Below are 22,137 nucleotides of genomic sequence, written 5' to 3'. Positions count from 1 at the left end.
AACCTCCCCCTCTTTCTGCAACCCCTTCCTTGCCCTGCCTGGCGTGGTTGAGGCCTGTTCACCTGGACTATCGCTAGGCTGCGCTTCAAGCCAGCCACTCAGGTACCACTGAAATCTAACTTCCTCCCACACCAACAGGTCAGACCCCATTGGGAGAATGTTGCATGTAAGGTATAGGTGCACAGGCATCAGTGAGGCTCCCATACAGTCTTATGACATGGTTCATCTCAAAAACTTGGAAAACCCAATGAAATTCTGGTCATGATTTTCAGAGGGAAGACTTGCAGCCTTAAAATTAGGCCTTTTATATCTATGCATCTCCCACAGAAAAGGGGATAACAAAATGATCATTGAGGGTCCGACTTCTGGGACTCCGACTAATAATGAGAACAGGACCTCCAGCTTTAGAATGGGGATCCTATTTTGGGCAGGTCAGGCATGGTTGCTGCCACTCTACACTCAAATGTTTGATGAAATCACAGCATATCATAGCACATGAAATAACAGCAATCTAATTGGAGAGGAGTAGAAGTCAAGCTTTGATTTTTTTATGTGGCCAGATATGTGCATGGGGTACAGTTTTCTAATGTTAAGAGGCTAAAAGAGCTATGATGATGTCACCCTGGTCACATGACATTAGGCCATGCCCTCGACTGGCTCTTAATCTCCCTAGGTACCAGCCAAGTTTATAACTTTTAGCTAAAAGAAGGGGGTCAGATAGTTATTAGGGCTCTTTCAAAATGTGGTGACAGGTTCCCTTTAACCCGTTCACGACCCGTGACGTAATAGCACGTCACGGGTCGGCCGCGGGTGCATGGAGAGGGCTCACGCGCTGAGCCCTCTCCATAGCCGGTAAGTCTTTGCTGCAAAGGCTTACCAGTAACACCCACGATCGGTGCTAGGGTGTTTTCACCTCGATCGCGTGGGCGCCGCCATCTTTTCGAGGATCGCCGCTCCCCGTGACGTCATCGGGGAGCGGCGATCCGTCGCCATGGTAACCTCGGGTCTCATGAAGACCCGAGGCTACTTCGGGTTAACCCATGCATTACAATGTGCTATCAGCACATTGTAATGTATGAGTAGTAAAATCCCCATATGCTGCCATACTGTAGTATGGCAGTATATGATAGGATCGTGCAGACACCCTAGGGCAGTGGTGGCGAACCTATGGCACGGGTGCCAGAGGTGGCACCCGGAGCCCTTTCTGTGGGCACTCAGACCATCACCAGAGAGGACTCCAGATATCTTCCTGCAGTCCCAGACAGCCCAGGACTTGCTGTGCACAGAGCTATTTAACGTGACAATGCTACCTGGGACTACTGGAGGAGAGGGAAGGTGTTCAGATCTGGATTATCATTGTAGCTCCTGCTCCGGCACTGACAATTCTTCCTGTTTATGGGAACCTGGAGGGAAGCTACAATGATCATCCAAATTTATTCTATTTTCTGCTTTATTGTTATCCTCAGGTGCTGGTATCAATGAAAACTGTGTCCAAGCAGGGAGTGTAAATCACAAATTAAATGTTGGCACTTTGCGATAAATAAGTGGGTCTTGGTTGTAGTTTGGGCACTCGGTCTCTAAAAGGTTCGCCATCACTGCCCTAGGGTTAAACTACCCTAAGGAGTCTGAAAAGTACTAAAAATAAAAATAAAAAAAAGTAAAAAAAAAAAAAATTATAATAAAAAACCCTAAAAACTCAAATCACCCCCCTAGAACTGATATAAATAAACAGTAAAAATCATAAACACATTAGGTATCGCCGCGTCCGAAAATGCCTGATCTATCAAAATATGATAACGGTTTTTCACTGCGTTTAATCCCGTAACGGAAAACAGCGCCCAAAGTCGAAAAATTTAAAAATTCTATAAAAAGTGATAACATTGTAAACGTCATCAAAATCTGCAAAAAACGACACCACCCACAGCTCAGGTCCTGAAAGGGTTAAGGTACAAAGGAATAACTACATGCATGAATGTTTCAAACCTTTTATGCAAAAACAAAGAGAAACAAGTTTATTATCTCCTGATATGACAAGTGGCAGTGAGTAGCCTCCACTCCTTCTGGTTTAGATTTTTGGTGGGCAGTAAGATCGCATCCCGCTGCTTATATCTTTTAGCATCTGTTGTCTTGTTGCTGATCCGTCAGAAACAGAAGACGTAAATTCCTAACTCCATAAACAAACTTTATCAACTATTATAGATTTTATTTATTTTTACCAAAGTCTGCATCACCCACACATTGGGGGTCATTTTCTAAGGGCCCGATTCGCGTTTTCCCAACGTGTTACCCAAATATTTCCGTTTTGTGCTGATTTTCCCTGAATTGCCCCGGGATTTTGGCGCACGCGATCGGTTTGTGGCGCATCGGCGCTGGCATGCACGCGACGGAAATTGGAGGGGCGTGGCTGTCGGATTTGGAAAAATCGCCGCATTTTTAAAAAAAAATTGGTCGCACCGGCCATACTCACATGCCCCACGATGAAGACGATGAACTCCGGGGCACCTCGGCGGACTGCGGCGCAGCAGCGCCACCTGGTGGACATCGAGTGCAGGACCTTCATGAATCGCCAGAAGACCTGAACGCTTGTCAGAGAAGCCGCCGCTGGAACGCGAATGGACCGGGTAAGTAAATGTGCCCCAATAACTATAAATACTATTGTGTTTAAGTTTATAAAAAAATTGAGAAATAGAAGTTTTGCGGTAATCTGTGACTAATAATAAGTTTAAAAACATATAAACAATAAAAACTGTATATTATGTGCAGGACTGAGGTGCATTTTTTTCCAATGAAGGAACATGTATAGGATGTTATAAAGAAGAAAAGGTCACATACACTATATACCTCAGAGTGACCAACAAGACGTGACTCACCGGACAACCTGCAGAGCATCTTATGCCCAAAACTGGCTGGTAACGCACTGTGACCACCTCTCCCATATCAGGAGACTGTGGTTTCCTTGTTACTCAAGTTATATAGATAAGACTCTGGGCCTCCCATATTTGCCTTGTCCAAATATTTGTCAGAACCGAAGTCACAGGATCTGGGGGATGATACAATCAAACTCCCCCACAGGGATACTACACCAGTGATGTTACAGTACAGAGATATTAGTGATGTCACAGTGCTGGCATAAAACACACAGGGATGCAACGAGACAGGGGTAATACTACAGTGATGTCACAGTGCAGGGATAATACACACAGTGATATCACAGTACAGAGATAATACACAGTGATGTCACAGTACAGAGATAATACACAGTGATGTCACAGTACAGAGATAATACACACAGTGATGTCACAGTACAGAGACAATACACACAGTGATATCACAGTACAGAGATAATACACACAGTGATGTCACAGTACAGGGATAATACACACAGTGATGTCACAGTACAGGGATAATACACACAGTGATGTCACAGTACAGGGATAATAAACACAGTGATGTCACAGTACAGGGATAATACACAGTGATGTCACAGTACAGGATAATACACACAGTGATGTCACAGTACAGGGATAATACACACAGTGATGTCACAGTACAGGGATAATAAACACAGTGATGTCACAGTACAGGGATAATACACACATTATGTCACAGTACAGGGATAATTACACACAGTGATGTCACAGTACAGAGATAATACACACAGTGATGTCACAGTACAGAGACAATACACACATTGATGTCACAGTACAGGGATAATACACACAGTGATGTCACAGTACAGGGATAATAAACACAGTGATGTCACAGTACAGCGATAATACACACAGTGATGTCACAGTACAGGGATAATACACACTTTGATGTCACAGTACAGAGATAATACACACAGTGATGTCACAGTACAGGGATAATAGACACAGTGATGTCACAGTACAGGGATAATACACACAGTGATGTCACAGTACAGGGAAAATACACACAGTGATGTCACAGTACAGGGAAAATACACACATCGATGTCACAGTACAGGGATAATACACACAGTGATGTCACAGTACAGGGAAAATACACACAGTGATGTCACAGTACATGGATAATGCACACAGTGATGTCACAGAACAGGGATAATACACAGAGTGATGTCACAGTACAGGGATAATAAACACAGTGATGTCACAGTACAGGGATAATGCACAGAGTGATGTCACAGAACAGGGATAATACACAGAGTGATGTCACAGTACAGGGATAATACACACAGTGATGTCACAGTACAGGGATAATACACACTTTGATGTCACAGTACAGAGACAATACACACAGTGATATCACAGTACAGAGACAATACACACATTGATGTCACAGTACAGGGATAATACACACAGTGATGTCACAGTACAGGGATAATACACACAGTGATGTCACAGAACAGGGATAATACACACAGTGATGTCACAGTACAGGGATAATACACACAGTGATGTCACAGTACAGGGATAATACACATAGTGATGTCACAGTGCAGAGATAATACACACAGTGATGTCACAGTACAGAGATAATACACAAGGTGATGTCACAGTACAGAGACAATACACACAGTGATATCACAGTACAGAGACAATACACACATTGATGTCACAGTACAGGGATAATACACACAGTGATGTCACAGTACAGGGATAATACACACAGTGATGTCACAGTACAGAGACAATACACACATTGATGTCACAGTACAGGGATAATACACACAGTGATGTCACAGTACAGGGATAATACACACAGTGATGTCACAGTACAGAGATAATACACACAGTGATGTCACAGTACAGGGATAATACACACAGTGATGTCACAGTACAGAGACAATACACACAGTGATATCACAGTACAGAGACAATACACACAGTGATGTCACAGTACAGGGATAATACACATAGTGATGTCACAGTACAGGGATAATACACACTTTGATGTCACAGTACAGAGATAATACACACAGTGATGTCACAGTACAGAGACAATACACACAGTGATATCACAGTACAGAGATAATACACACAGTGATGTCACAGTACAGGGATAATACACACAGTGATGTCACAGTACAGGGATAATAAACACAGTGATGTCACAGTACAGGGATAATACACAGTGATGTCACAGTACAGGATAATACACACAGTGATGTCACAGTACAGGGATAATAAACACAGTGATGTCACAGTACAGGGATAATACACACATTATGTCACAGTACAGGGATAATACACACATTATGTCACAGTACGGGGATAATTACACACAGTGATGTCACAGTACAGGGATAATAAACACAGTGATGCCACAGTACAGGGATAATACACACAGTGATGTCACAGTACAGGGATAATAAACACAGTGATGCCACAGTACAGGGATAATACACACATTATGTCACAGTACAGGGATAATTACACACAGAGATGTCACAGTACAGGGATAATACACACAGTGATGTCACAGTACAGAGATAATACACACAGTGATGTCACAGCACAGGGATAATGCACACAGTGATGTCACAGTACAGGAATAATACTCACAGTAATGTCATAGTACAGATATAACACTCACAGTGATGTCACAGTACAGGGATAGTAAACACAGTAATGTTACAGCACAGAAATAATAGCATAGAAGTCAGCATAAAAACATACTGATTAGATTGTGAGCCCCATTGGGGACAGGGACTGATTTGGAAAGCTCTGTGCAGATGCATAATCTGTGTGCGCCATATAAATAATGTAATTATTATTATTATCACAGTGTTACTGACCCTGTCACACAATGATATAACAGTATAATACTTTGTGTAAATACCTTGTGTAACAATGGATCAAAGCATGTACTGCTGTCCATTTTATGGTTGGAATAAAATTGCAATACTTTTAGTCCACACTATTTTTGCACTTAAATTTGCAAGTTTAAGAATAAATGAGGCCATGGGCACCAGCACCACACTGCCAATACATTGTCACATCTTCTCCAACGTCGAGTCCACATCATAGAGCCAGCACAGACAGCTGTACGTTGTGTCTACTTTGTTACACTCATTTGTATGTTATTTTTGTTGGTTCTTATATATAATTTGTGGAGGATCCTGAGACCTCTGGAATGTGATGTGACGATACTGAGTAAATGTGACACATTCTTTGCAGATTATGTCTAAAATGTCCCAAACAGGTGCACGGTGTTAAACAGCGAGGAAGGATGGAGGTGCATTCTTGTCTATTAGTGGAATGTAACCACAGCTAAAAATGTCATAGGATTAGAGATGAAAACATGTCTGTCCTCCTGCTTTATTATAGCGGATATAAAACTCTCCTAGACACACAGATGTCTATATATATTCTTAATCGTGATAATACCCAATGGTGTCAATAGCCCCAGCAATAAGACACCCTGGGTTTAGAAGAGATGCACTATTTTGGTTTATATTTTGGTGATATCAGATGTTCGTATTATAGATGGTTTTTCCACCCTAAGAAGTTCTGCTAATAACCCACTAATACCAATAATAGTCTCATGTAGTCAAACCTGCAGCAATCCCCAGAGCAAGGGTCCCAAATTGTCCCATATGAATGAAGTGCTGAAAAAAATCCTGTAGAAGGGGAAGGGGCATTGGTCAAACATACATACCAGTGTTTTGTTCACATAGGCACTTGGGCACCCACATTGTCATGAATCAGACACCTATCTTGTGGATAGAGGGAAAATGTAAGTAGTCGGAAACCGCCTTTAATTGGATTTTCCATGATAGCAATCAATGGGAAATGTCATCAGTAGGGATGAACAGAAAAATGTTTGGTTTGGGTACCCGGACCCAAACTGACCACTAACACTGATTGCAGGCGTGACCCCAGACAAAGCTGCCCACGGCATTTAAATATTACTTAAGTAAGCAGCTCCTTAGCCCTACCCCAGTAATAGCAGTGTTAAATTACCAATAAACATACCAATTTAGCTAGTAAACACTGCACTACATAGCCCAGTCGGCACTCGGAGGCCTTTCTGTTGGCACACAGGCTGTCTCCCAGGCATAGAGTTTGCCAGACATGGCATCTTCCTGCAGTCTTGGGCAGTCCAAGTAGTGCCCTGTTATTGTAAAATGACCCATCCTGTGCTGCTTGGTCCTCTCCGAAGAGTGAAAAGGTGAAGACAGGGTCGTATTTGAGCTAAAAAATTCTGGTAGCAATAAGTTTATTACTGCCTAAACTGCCGTGTTGGCACTTGGGTCTCATTTTGGGCACTCGATCTCCAAAAGGTTCGCCATCAAGCTTACAGCAGTCCGGTGTATTCATGACGGGTCAGTCTAAGAAGGCTGTGTCTGCTGCATGAAGCCCGGAGAAGCAGAGGAGAATCAGCGGTCCGTCATGAGTACGTCGGACCACTCCAAGTTATCCAGCCCCATTCTCTATGTAGGAGCGGGAGTGGGAATTTTTTATACACTAGAACAAATACTGAGCTGAAGTTTCTTGCACCAACCATAACCCTAGTAAGTTGCAAGATAAGAGTGGCATAGGAGCCCAGAAATAATAGCAAATGCTAGCTTATTGCTAACACTTGCGATTATTTCCCACTTGCATGCCAGGGGGCATGGCCTGCTGGCTGTGGGCACCGCTGGTGGATAGTGTTCCCGTCCCTGTGCCTGCGCACTTGCTGCAGCTGGCGAATTTTCATACCTGAAAATTCACCAGCCTCCTTTAGTTCTACGCCAGGTAGGAATATATCCGGCTGCTCAGTGGGGCTATTGAGTGCCAGCGTATGATAAATAATCCCCAATATGGCCATTCTAATACAGCTCTTTTAGTTCCATCTGTTACAGAATCTATATTATGGCATATAAAATGATCTTGAGAAAGCTGCATACAACTTTTGACTTATACAGAGCAGTAATTCCAGATGTACGTGAACAAATCCAATCCTACTGTTCAGGGAGATTAGTCACCACCAGAGGAATCTTATTACAAAATGAGCAGAGGATGCATGTGTATGGGGATCTAGAAAGAGTTAGCTTTGTTGGTCAGTGTAATCCAAAATGAAAATGACACTTCTCAAAGGCTTTTGGAAAAAAATGAAACCCCCTTAAATGTCCGGACATGAAATTCTAATTTATCATACAAGAGTCGGATGAGAGATGTAGTTGCAATAATGTCTTATGGAATGAGTGACACACTAGCACAATGCAACAGCTTTGTCTTCTTACAGCTTATGATCTCATCAGCATGAAGTGAAGATTCTGTTACGGACAACATATGGTTGTTTCTGAAGAATCGTTAGTGGTTAGCACTACAGCCTTGCAGCGCTGGGGACCTGGGTTCAAGTCCCAGGGTCAACATCTGCAAAGAGTTTGTATGTTTGTGTGGGTTTCCTCTGGTTTCTCCGGTTTCCTCCCACACTCCAAAACATACTGGTAGGTTGAATAGATTGTGAGCCCAATTGGGGACTGATTTTGGCAAGCTCTGTGCAGTGCTACAGAATATGTGTGCGATATATAAATAAATAATTATTATGATTATTATTATTATTTTTAGAATAAATACTATGGGGGAAATTCATTATGCCTTCTCTGAAAGTTTTCTGCACATAAATCTCCTCCTCCTCGCATCCTTACTTTAGTTTAGGGTCAGATCTCTAGAATCTAAAAATGATGCAAGGTTCAGCTCAAATGCACTGCACTGTGGTATCATTCTTCGGATTGCTGGTGATCCCGTTCTTGATGGGAGCTACCAGTTGGACCCTCACTGATCATTTTTTTATCCCTCATCCTGTGGATAGTTATAAGTTAAATTGTTGGACCAATCCCTTCAACAAAATGAATTGTCTTTGGGGTAGTTTAGCCAATAGAATCTGGTAAAGAAGAATTCTGAAAATTACGCAATTTCCATGCACCGGTGGGATTCCACAAAGGTTTATTTTCAACATTTGCTTCCAATGTTTTCCAGTATATAAGGATGCTAATTCTAAAATAATTCTAAAAAAATTCTTAAAAAAAATTATCTATAAAACAGCCCTACAAATTCAAAATTAAAAAATTACCAAACAGCACTTAAAAATTCTATCGTGTACGGTCATTAAGTGGTTAAATTAAAAATGGCCCAAATAAAAAACAGCGCCAGTAAAGGGAAGTGTGACTGTCATAAAGAGCAAGGCTCTTTCAGCAAAGTGTCTGATATGGATCTCATGGGAATTTATAGACGTGTGTCATTCCATGTTGTGATCTCTTTTTTCCCCGACAAATATTTCAGCAATTTTCACATACTGGAATGCTCCTGGGTGGTAAGAATAGCCACAATGACTGGGATGACTCGAGATCTCTTTTGTCCCGCAGCATTTGTCAGAATAGACTGACCACAGAGGTAAGAGGAGCAAGGACGAGCTGCTCAAGTGACGTCTGCCCGTCTTGGAGTCTACTAGCAATTTTTTTTACTCTTAAGAACTTTTTGAAAATCTATCAAAAATAATTTGAAAAACTCAAAATTGAGATTTATTGCTAAAAAGTGGGAGCCTGACTGGCGATGGAGTATTTCGACTCGATGGGATATTTGATTATAACCTTCAACTACAATGTAACTGTCATCGGTGAGTACTTCTATGTGTCAGCCTTTTTCTAAAACAAATGCTTTACTAAAAAAATCTAAAAATGGGACCAATGTCTTTTATGTTATCAAATACAAACCTGTGATGACTAATACGTTTTAATTCAATGCCTCTAGTTACATTATTTTGTGCAGTTTTTCAGTTAAACAGTTTCCAAATGACATTTCAGAAGGTTCAAGTCATATTTTAAAAAAACAATATTAAATTTAATAATCAGTGAAATAATTGAAAATCATTTTTATGTTATTTTTTTTAAAGAAGATGAAGGTATATATAATATAGTGTGAAAATTTACATTAAAAAAAAAATTCTCGTCTGGAGTGATTTTTTAAAGAAAGGTTTTAATAACAAAATTTATTTTCACATATTTTAGACCAACATCACACCTGACATCTTTTCAGGAGCCACTTAGTCAGATATTGATATCTATAACTGGAAATGTGTAATACAGGGGGTCCCATACTTAAGGACACCCAACTTAAAGACGACCCCTAATTAAAGTCGGACCCCTCTGCCCACTGTGACTTCTGGTGAAGCTCTCTGGATGTTACTATAGTCCCAGGCTGCAATGATCAGCTGTAAGGTGTCTGTAATGATACTTTATGGATAATCCTTGGTCCAACTACAGGAAAAAATTTTGAAACTCCAATTGTCACTGGGGCAAAAAAATTTTTTGTCTGGATCTACAATTCTAAAATATACAGTTTTGACTTAAATACAAATTCAACTTAAGAACAAACCTATGGAACCTATCTTGTATGTAACCCGGGGACTGCCTCTATATAATTGCAGTATAATGGCTGTCTAGCTGTTTACCTATTGTCTATAAATTAATTAATTTGTTTACATTTTGATGACCATTGTTTTTACTTTTTATATTTTTATGAAATATAATTATTAATCATAAAACAGCAACAATTATGTTGTCTCTCTTTATATTTATTTATAATCATATATTCACATTGTATTGGTGATAATTAAAATTATATCAGGAAATAAGTTGGAAATTCTGATAGAATGGTAAACATTATATAACATTTTCTTCTTTAAAACTACCGGTAGTTAAAATAGTCTAATAATGTAGATATTAGACTTGATAGACAATAGAGTAATGTAATAAAATATATATATATAAAAATATCTAATCTACATTAAATTATCGACATGCATATAGCATGTTTGGAATTTGAATTACATCTAATATGTATGGCCTTGGAAATCATGAATTATTATGTGATAAAAATGTGGGAGGAAATGAGGGCGCACATCTCTAGTAGTTGTCTTAAAAGGAATTAATTTTATTATGTTCTCTCTGGATACAATGCGTTTCGGGTCTCTAGGGTCCCCTTCTCAAGTAAAAATAGAGACTGGAAAATAAAACATGTCAAAAGACAAATATATGAATATGTAAAATGTGCGAAAATGGGAAATATATAAAAAGGTCCATAGGTAAAAAGCACATTTATAAGTTTCACAATAATCCATTAATCACTGAATTATTATGTGGGCCATATACTGTATATTAGAATTGTTTCAAATTGACTGATTTTCTTGGAATACTTTAAGAGCCTTATATGTATGGACGGACTACATTTAGGAAAATCGTAAACATAAGGATTGTTTTTCTGCAATATTTTCCAAGATCAGTCCACATGGTCAGGAATGTGATTCTTAACCCATCTAGTTTGTTTTCGATATATAGCTAATGATATACATTACTCTAAGATTAAAAAATACATCTCCTTTACAGTTCAATGTGTTGCCATGAGAACAGACTGCATACAAACATTGGGGCTCGTTTACTAAGGGTCTGCGGCCCGCGATTCCGTCGGGTTTCCCGAATATTTCCTTTTTGCGGCCGAATTGCCCCGGGTTTTTGGCGCACGCGCTCAGGTTGTGGTGCTTCGGCGCCGGCTTGCATGCAAGAGAAATCGGGGGCATGCCGTTGGACAACCCGACGGATTCAGACAAACTGCGGAATCAAGCACTCACATGCACCAGGAAGAAGAAGGTGAACTCCGGCGGACCTCAGTGCGGAAGCAACACATGTAGGAAATTGGGCGCACGACCTCAGTGAATTGCGGCAGACCTGAATCCTCGTCGGACAATGCACCGCGGGATCGCAACAGAACCGGGTAAGTAAATCTGCCCCAATGTGTTGTCTGATACTGCACAAATGTGTTATTCTCTTACATCCTATTTTGCTAAGACTAGTTTTAAATAGAACTAGAAGTAAATAGGTAGGATACAGATGAAAATGGGTTAATGTATAGCAAGTATCCGGGTATAAGAGTTACCGTTTTATTTGCAAGTATGGAAATACAGAGATCTCCATAGGCACCAAATTATTCACCAAATCAAATGATTTGAAAAGTAAATTCCTGTCTAATTTACAGTTACTGTAGTGAATGAAATGACCCGGAGAGGTGTAAAAACATTCAAAACGGGGCACAGACAAATATCCGTTGAGGATATTTCACCTATCATTATCTCCCATTACATCGTGAAGCGGTCAACCACCTTGTCCTTCTTTCATTCAACAACTACCATTATAAAAAGTTGGAAGAACTTTTCACCCATTAAAGGGCTAGTCTGACTTGCGAAAATTGGCAGGCTTTGTCAACATTTATCTATTATGCTGGGGTTCCTTTACTTTTTATCAAGAGCTATAGATTGAAAACATTACACTTTGGGTGCCACATCAGTGACAATTGTCAATAATGGCAAGAGCCTGGGAGGAGACAGATGAGACAACCTGAAATAAAGGGGTTGTTCAATTTTGTTGTGACATCACCTATTGCCTATGCTGTGTAGGTATTTTTTTCTTGTGACCCTATTGTTAGAACTTTTGCATAAAAATTTAGATTTACTATGAATTGACCAATTTTATTTTTGTTTTCTAGGTAAAATCTGGCTGACCCTGATGATCCTTTTAAGAATGGCGATGGTTGTTCTTGCGGGATATCCACTCTACCAAGATGAACAAGAGCGATTCATCTGTAACACATTACAGCCAGGTTGTTCCAATGTGTGCTATGATATCTTCTCTCCCATGTCCCACATGAGATACTGGCTTGTTCAGACTCTCATGTTATTTTTACCCTATGCCTTATTCAGCGTCCATGTCTTCCACAAGGTAATGACTTACATGGCAACTTCAAATGACAACTGTCGAAAAAGTAACTCCTCCACCTATCATGGCGTGGGTCTACAAATGGAGATACTTGATTTCTCTGGACCCTATCTTGTTCATCTCGTGCTTAAAATTTTACTAGAACTTGGGTTTGGCGTTGGGCAATACTTTCTTTTTGGGATCTTAGTTCCAAGTAGATTCAGCTGTTCTCAGACACCGTGCACCAGTAATGTTGACTGTTATATCTCAAGACCTACAGAGAAGTCCCTTATGATGATTTTCATTTGGGGGACCGGAGTCATTTCTCTGATTTTGAACTTGGTGGATCTACTTTGTGTTTGTCATAGAAGAAGTAATTCCGAGAAGATTAAGAAGCAACTTTTGCTTCTTGAAAATGATTCTCTAAAAGGTGGATGTTGTTCAGAAACGCCTCCACACACAAAGCTAGCCGTGACTCCAGACCAGATGGTCATCTATCCCAACTGCTCTTCCCACAACCTCGAGAAGGCAGAAGAGCAAATCAAAGGTGACTCCCATTCTTTGCCTTCATTTGAAGGGGAAACTGCTTCTTTTCAGACTGAAAGCTCTCGCCAAGACATGGGCAAGTCTAACATCAATACTAACAGCAATAAAACCTGCCCCTGGCAAGTGAACGCGATATCAACTGGAAATAATACATTTGGAAAAGAACATCATCTGCTTACCCACAGGCAAGCAAAGGCGAAGAAGGAAAAATGCAGTAATCCCAGTCTGGCGGATGTATCGCAGCTTGATAAGAACACTGGATCAACAAACAAAAAATTGGAGTGGGTCTAATGTATCTATACATGAAATATCTCAAGATGTTGCATCTGATACTTCATTGTATCTCGCATAATAACCAAATGATACAAGTTGAACCTATGGGGAGCAGTTGCACGAGTTCACAGTTGAACCTGTAACCCTATACTTAATTTTTTTGCCAAAATCGATCTTTAGAATTTATGATGATATTGCAATGTCGAGAACCATCAGCACATAGCAAGGTTGGTCAAATTCAAGGGTCTAGTGCAGTACGAGGAGAAAGGGAATTTTACTGATGTCTGACCCATTGTTAATATGGTTTTCACGTCCTGTATGGTTTTGAAGTCATTCTGGCAAACCAAATACATTATTTTTATGAGGCCTGTAAACAATTAGAAAAAAAAAATTGTCATGGTTTTGTGACTAGGATTGCAACTAGTCACATATGGATATTTTGCGATACAACAGTGCAAGATAAGTGAAGAGCAAGATAAGCTCTGAACAAAGGAACAAGGATTTTGCACAATCCCTTTAATTATTTGTAGTCGGTGTATTTTCTAAATGCTTTATTAGTATTAATTGTTGCAGGTTTAATGTAATAATATGCAAATTACATATTAGTGTGCTGAGGAAAAGTGTGAAAAATAAAAAAAATTAAGATGAGTGGATTTTGACTACCATGGGCCCTGGGCTGTATGAATATTATCGCCCCTACAAGTCTGGAATCACTTCCTACATATGGACTAGAATCAGCTTCTTGGGGAATGGCGGAAGTGTCCCTTCTGCTGCTGTCAATCTACAGTTTCAGGAACTTTGAGGACCTTCAAAGGTTCTGAAATGGCTCTTGTGCACATGTATATTGAAAGTATTTCATGGGAGGATTTCATGGGTGGAGGTTCTTCTCAGTAGACCTCAGAAGCATTGGGCCTCAGGCTTCCACCCAAACCTCCCCATTATAATCCACTACTGATGAAATAATATTAGGTTGAAGATTTTAAAACAATACAATTACAAAAACTATATACAATAAGCGTAAAAAAATTTATTTTACAAAGAGTAAAGATATATTCAACTAATACTGTAACAACCTGTAGGATAGGCTATTTATGATGATTCATAAATGGCATTAAAAAATGTGGGTCACATGATGCTAAAATAATAGTTTTTTTTCTAAGACCCCCAATTATGATAGTTAAGACTTTTACAGTTTGAGAATAAAAAAATTCATATAAAACATATTTGGACCTCCCCCCAGAAAGTTTCCGCTTAAGTATGGCATATTAAGTATGATTTACAGACGACCATGTCTTATGAATATTTGGTATAATAATATAATTTACAATTTATTCATAGTTTGTCTCTAAATGTTTTCATATTTTAGTAAAAAGATTTTGTGGGACAGAAGAAACTTTATCTTGTTATCTTTAGTTTGTAATTTTATTGAGTGACTGTAAGAAAATGAGATGCATAAAACAGATTATTTGTTATTATTTGTTGTTTGTGCAGTTTATTGCATTACATACTGTACGTACCTTTTATTAGTTTAAAGGGGTTTCCTGGACATACAAAATAAATGAACCCCCAATTACCTTACCAGTCTCTATGTTATTGCCATTATGAGGTTGTCTGGGCCGCTAGTGGTTTCCATTTCTATCATTATTGGAAGCAGTGATGACCTCAATCAAAGTGAAGATAGTGCTCTCCCAATCTTTTGCTATCATTTTGCTATCAGAAGAAGGATATAGGTGGGGGTCAAAGGGGTTGGCCCCTTTTCAATTTATCTCTTCCATAAGACACATCTCAGCATGTATATGTACTTGTGCCTTTTCCTCTTTTGAAAGCTGCAACCTTTCCCTGTGCTTACCATGCTGCCCTCTGCATATCCACACTGCTTCCTCTCTCTCACTGCTCTAAGCTATCCTTATAGCATCAGCCACTGTGCCTTCTCTCAGTCTGACCACACTGACAGAGACAGGAAGAGGGGAGGGGGGAGCAGGATGAGTCACCGGCTCCTGCTACAGCTCCTCCTATTCAACAGAGCTGAGCGATGTAAAGAAAGAAGCAGGGAGGGTCTGCACATGGTACAAAGTAAGTAGCAGGACTGCTGAATCACCTAATTAACATTCAGGGGTTATCCACAAGGCAGTAAAGCCACATTCACAACTTATATAAGAGTTACCAACCCCTGTTTTATTGGTTCTATTTTTCCTCAATTGAACTCCAATTTTTCTCCAGCTGGAAAGTCCCTTTAATCTGTGTTAAACCCATAATAAAATATAATATATATTTAGTGTCTGTTTCTTTATTTTTCACAACTTTTGTGTACCACTCCCACTCCCAATTTTTACTAGATCTCAACTTCATTCAATATTATAAATCAAAATTAGAGAAAACAATGATTAAATGCAAATAGGGAATATTATTCAGGCTCCAATATTTTAGTGATGTTTCGGCCTAGTTGGCCTTTGTCGAACTGCAAATATATACATATAAATCAATAATGAGTGCAAAGTAAATCCCATGACAGTAAGTACATGGTATTTCAGTGCAAACAAACAGAGTGACATGTTAAAGGTACCTGTCACTCTGTTTGTTTGCACTGAAATGCTTGTTTTTGACATGTGGTACCAACATTGGCCATTAACTGGTTTCATGAGTAAGTACATGGTAAGTATAACTGCAATACAATCCATATAGTGCGGTGAAATATACTGGGGATGGCGATCAGTTGCCAATCATTCAGCCAGACGCTTAGAGATCACTAGCAAAACAACTAACATATGTGTAAGGTTTTTATTTTTTTTTAAAGGACATCTACCACCATTTTGTCGGTGTGGTCACAGTGACCTCGTTTTAGTGGGTCCCTAAACTAGTGGATGCAGTATCACATCACGTTCACCATCGCTGCAATACCACACCAGCAGGGATCAAGACCAAGCAGCCTCCCAGTACCCATACTGGTGGACTAAGCCGCCATGGCTCCTGGTCCCCACCCACACCGTACCAAAGAAATGGCGGGCGCCATGCAGTGCTGCAACATGTGAACAAGTGTTGAATGTTTAGGGTGAGCTGGCGCCGGAGCTTACTTTAGTTAGTGTTATTAACTGCTGTATCGCGGTTTTAACACTTTTTAAAGTTTATAGCTGAAGCTGCTTCGGTGCTGCGCGCGACCGTGCGCGCGCAACGTCTCCGGCATTTCCTATGTAGGCGCGTGCACGGTCGTGCACACGCAGCGCCGAAGCAGTTTCTGCTATAAACTTTAAAAAGTGTTAAAACCGCGATACAGCTGTTAATAACACTAACGAAATTAAGCACCGGCACCAGCTCACCCTGAGCTGGTGCTCGGTATTTACAGCTTACCCCTACCATGTGAACTGGTAGGTTTCCTTTAACTCTTTAACTGGATACGCTCGCTAACACCCACAATCCTTCACTTGCAGCGGACGGCTTTGTAAGTACCTTGTTGCTCCCCGGTCTTTGTTGATGGCATGTAAAGGATAACACCAGTGGAGTGGTTATCCGAACACGGATTTCTGACTGTAGTCCAGGTTCTTGTTCTGCGGACCCCAACCCACAATGTTCAATACAAACTCAAAACTCTATCCTCAGAAAATCCTCTATTATTGAAATAACAGGCCAGCTCAGAAGAATGATATCTTTACTTATATCATATATATACAATTATACCTTATATTTATATAATGGAAAATTGTGTGTTTGATGCTTATGTAGGGAAGAGATGGCAGTTCTATGTAACATGGGCAGGAGGCAAGCTGCACAGGCAGTTTACTTATATACTGTCAGGCTCAGGGTCAGTGGGCCCCCTGGACCACTGTGGACGATGACACAAGCCGACACCTGGGATCGGAATCTAAGTGGCTCCTGGTCTTCACCAGAGCCCGCCGCAAAGCAGGTTGGACTTGCTGGGGCATGGTACCACCGGGTCCTTCCACAGGTGCGACTTACCTGCGGTGGCAGCCAAAGTCAAGGCACAGAATCAGTAGGCAGTCTCGTGGTAAGGAACAGGCAGATGGTCAAGGCAGGCAGCAAGGATGCAAGGTCAGCTTTTAAGGAAACCTGAAAGTGGCCAGCACCAATCAGCAGCGTACTGGCCCTTTAAATCTGCCAGTGCCGGCGCGGAATAGGAGCAGGAACGAGGAGAGGTGAGTCGGTAACGGCACGTGTGTGCCTGCGATTCGAGACATGGATCTCAGGGGCACCCGTGACATATACTTTGGATTTTTGTCATTTATTTTCAAATCCTTTCTTTATTTTTTTTTTGGCTACTCCTCCAGATGGGGGAATTGATAAGAGGCACAATGACAACACTGACTGTGAATTTGGTATTTTGATAATTTACTAAATAATAGACACAATACCTCCTCCAATCCCTTTTGAGTTAAGTTTGAGCAGTGTTTAGGCTTTCTGGCCCTACAATCTCGTCTTCCTTTTATATGAATGAGAATAGATGTACGGGATCGGTATCTGACTGAGGCAGGGGACAATAGAAGCGTACAGTGTAACAAATGAAAAAGGACAGTCACTTCCAGAGTGTCAAAACACAGCATATGGATCCTGGGGCTCCCTGCTCCTTACTGGTAACATGATCAGACATAGGCTGCTACAAAGGGCGCTGCTGTCTCTGCCTCTGACAGACATGAGAAAGGACAATGAAAGTGATGTCTGAACAAATCCAGTCATTAATGATGCATGAAATGCAAAATCGCTGCATCCATTAACCACATACTGATAAAGCCGAAGCTGTATAATAAGATCTTAATTATTACCTACTTTATATAACATCAAGAAAATGTTTGTATCACTCTCTGTTGAGTCTCATAGCGGTCATACTGTATAGGACCGAAAAATTTTAATGCTGATGCAAATGAGAACTTCAAAATAATTGTAGAATGAAGAGCAGCGTTTTGTGAGCACACACCCTTCATCAGGCAATTTTGGAAACAGCAGGGTTCATGATAGACACTTTCAGTGGAGCATGTGATCAGAGGAGGGGAATTACTTTGTTCAGGAATTAAAGGACTTGTACAAACTTAGGCTAAATTCACACTGCCGTGAGCTCGCCGCGCCGTCGCACGGCGGGCACACGGCAGCGCGGGGAGAGGAGGTGAGCGCAGCTCACCCCCGCCCCTCTCCATAGGAAGTAATGGCGCACGGCGCCGTAATACGGGGAAAGATAGGACATGTCCTATCTTTCCCCGGGCTACGGAGCGGTATGGTGCCGCACGTGTGCTGCACCGTACCGCTCCCGTACAGGGCCGTGAGCCCATAGAAGTGTATGGGGGACGTATATCGGCCACATATACGTCGGCCGTATATACGTCCCCCATACTGTAGTGTGAATGTAGCCTTAGGATGTTATCTCCAGGATAAGGGATAACACGTGATTGCTGGGGGTCTGACTGTTGTTGATGAGAACAGGGCCCTCAGTTATCCAGAGAACAGAGGTCTCATACTTACTACGCATGCTCGTCCTCTAATGGTAGTGGTCGGAGATTGTCTCAGGTATCTTCCACACTCCCATTCACTGTCTAAGTGAGTGCCAGAGATAGGTGAGTGCTGCATTTTCCAACTGCTTTTGTAGTAATGGATGGAGCTGTAGGACACATGCTCAACCTGTCACTCCGACCAATATCGAGACTGGGAAGTGGTTCTCCGCATGGGGACCAAGGTTTTTTATGATCAGTCAGACCCCACAGATCAGAATCACCATGTTATCCATATTCACAACTGCTTTAATGGAACCTGCCAGTAGAAATCAACCTAATGAACATCTATCAGTTTGCTCTCAAGCAGCCGAACATCTTCCAGATTATGTTTCTTTCATGGCCCAATGTGGTGGTATCGTCCCGGAACTCAGCTTTGATGTGAGGAAACGGTTGTATAAAGTCATGTGGATTGAGAGTTAAGCACTGAAGTCAAGCTCTCCCCTCTTCAGAAAGGCCCCTTCTGCTATGACCTTCCTGAGTCCACAGGCATCATAACCGGCTCTCTTTAAAGGGGTTGGCCACCTTACCTCATGTTTTTATAATGTGTGGGGGGAAGGATATTATATAATTTACCAATATAGATCTATTAATAGTTCCGCTTCTATTTACCAATATAGATCTATTAAAAGCTCCGCTTTCTTGATATGTAAAGTGAAGGTTCCTGTCTTTTACCTCATCAGCCAGACATTCCTGACCATAAAATGGCCGCACAAAGTCAGTGTTTTGTAGCAGCCATCACAATCCCTGATCTCAATCCTACTGAACATTTATGGGCAAACCTGAAAAGACAAGTGTGAGCAAGTGGCTACATACATGGCTCATACACCAGTTCTGTCAAGAGGAAGGGGCCCAAAATTCTACTAACTATTGTGAGAAGCTTGTGGAAAGATATCCAAAACGTGTGAGCCAAGTTATTCAATTTAAAGGACATCTATAATGAGATAACCGGATGGTAGATGTTTATTCTCACCTCCCCCGATTGCCAATAACCGTTTTCATCTTTTTAGAAGGGACGGATTTCACAGAAAAAAGCTTTATACACTATGCAAATGAGCCTGAGGCGCTCTACTGAGTGCCTCATGACTCCACCGATTAGTCATTTATGCACGCCCCCCCCCCCAGCCGATTGGCACAACAACACTATAATAAGAGAGCGGGTGACGTTACCAATGAGCAATCATAGCAGAATGTAGTGAGATATAAAGCGATAAAAGCTAAGGGAGACCCGGTGATGTCACCCTCTCTCTTAGCATAGTGTGGGTGTGTCAATCGGCCGGGGAGTTAAAGGCGTGCATAAATTACTTATCTACGTAACCTCAGGTACATTTGCATAGGTTATAAAGCTTTTTTCTATGAAATCCAGCCATTCTAACAGATGAAAAAAGAATGTTATTGGCGATCGGGACGGGGAGGTGAGTATTGGCATCTACCATCAGGTTATTTGATGGTATAGGGCAGTGTGGCGAACCTATGGCACGGGTGCCAGAGGCGGCACTCAGAGCCCTTTCTGTGGGCACTTGGGCCATCGCCCCAGCACACAAGAATATTTCTGCAGTTCCAAGCAACTTAAAAGATGCTGCTTTCAGTCATATTTTAATACTTACTTCGCTACTTGGGACTGTAGGAAGAGGGAGAATGAGTAGACAGGGACGAATTATCTTTGGAGGACCTCTTGCTGGCCCCACGCTTTTCTCTGTACAGAGGGACACTGGAAAGAAGCTAAAATGATGAAAATTTTCCATCTTTCTACTGTGTTGCTGTCCTCAGGAGGCCAATATGATTGAAAGTTGTTGAAGAAACAGGAGCAATAAGTTACTGCTTTAACTTTTGGTTGGCACCTCGCAATAAATAAGGGGGGTTTCAGTTGCAGTTTGGGCACTCGGCCGCTAAAAGGTTCACCATCACTGGTATAGGGCAATGGTACCAAATACTAATTAAATGTTTGTAAGCGCTGCAAAAAGCAATAAAAATCACTTTAAAGATTCACTCTCTTTCATTATTTTGGCATTCGGCAAATATAAATAATTTTGGAAATCCTAATTGACCTAAAAGGGGAAATTTTATGTCATGTTTATCTATCTATCTATCTATCTATCTATCTATCTATCTAAAAAAAACGAAAAAAAGAGCAGCACAGTCTATCCAAGGTCAAAAAATTAGAGTTGTGGGTGCTATCCTAGTACTCTTACCAATCGAGTCCAAATGTAGAAAACAGAAACTGGCAGCACTCCGTTAGTGTGAAAAAAAGGTGTTTATTCCATCCTATGCAACGTTTCAGCTGTATCCCAGCCTTTCTCAAGCATCATGTGCAGTGTTACAACCAAACATATAAAGGCACAATGTAGTGACATCATCAGTGAGTCATTAGCATATTAGTGCAACAATGTAGAGAAACAGTCAAAGAAGTGTATATATACAAATATACAAAAGCATAGAAATCACATCATCACAATTGTATGTACAGCAAATCACATAAACAGTGGCAGAACAGTGCATAACCATGTATACATAAAAACTAATGTATGCAATCACCTGTGTGGTGAGAAGTGATGAGGACCCTCCTGACCAATTCGGAGCTAGAATCGCATATCGCATCAGAAAGGCGCGACTAAGCATGTCTATGTTATTGTAGAGAGCACAAACGTAAACAAACGGGCGCGTTCGACAAATAATAAAGGGTGCGCCATATTGTATCCAAGCTGCGACACATATGTGGCGCATGCGCATAACCTCAAAAGTGAGCACAGTGGCCATCTTGGATGTGGTAAATACTGCAAAGGATAGACTCTATACAATGTAGTCTACTATTGGCAAAGGAAAGTGAAGACTAATTGCCAAACAAGTAGTGCAGTGATCAATATAAAGAACGGAGGTACGAATTAACACTAGCATCAAAGGCTACAAGGCGATCTCAGTTATGTCACCTAAGGAAAAAGAAAACGAAGTAGTCACAAAATATGGGCTAATAAATGGGAGCGAAATAGGTAACCGCAAAAAATATGAGTCACAATGAGTCAGAACCCCATAAAAATGGGGGAGACCCAAGTGTGGGGTAAGTCACCATATAGATCGATGGAAATACCATCTGATCGCAGGGGATAAACCTCTCCT

General features: G+C 41.0%; 1 protein-coding gene across 1 annotated transcript; it reads left to right on the top strand.

Annotated features, from left to right (window-relative positions):
- The first annotated feature begins 9,340 nt into the window (after window positions 1-9,340).
- GJD4 (gap junction protein delta 4) lies at window positions 9,341-14,868 on the top strand. The gene is made up of 2 exons (XM_072154846.1): window positions 9,341-9,585; window positions 12,507-14,868. Exons 1-2 carry the CDS (start codon window positions 9,522-9,524, stop codon window positions 13,550-13,552), a joined length of 1,110 nt encoding a protein of 369 aa, XP_072010947.1. The 5' UTR covers window positions 9,341-9,521; the 3' UTR covers window positions 13,553-14,868.
- The last annotated feature ends 7,269 nt before the right edge of the window (window positions 14,869-22,137 follow it).

The sequence above is a fragment of the Engystomops pustulosus genome, chromosome 5 (genome assembly GCF_040894005.1).
Source record: "Engystomops pustulosus chromosome 5, aEngPut4.maternal, whole genome shotgun sequence".
Classification (NCBI taxonomy): domain Eukaryota; kingdom Metazoa; phylum Chordata; class Amphibia; order Anura; family Leptodactylidae; genus Engystomops; species Engystomops pustulosus.
Note: the sequence above shows the minus strand (reverse complement) of the source record. Positions and strands in the feature narration are given on the sequence as shown.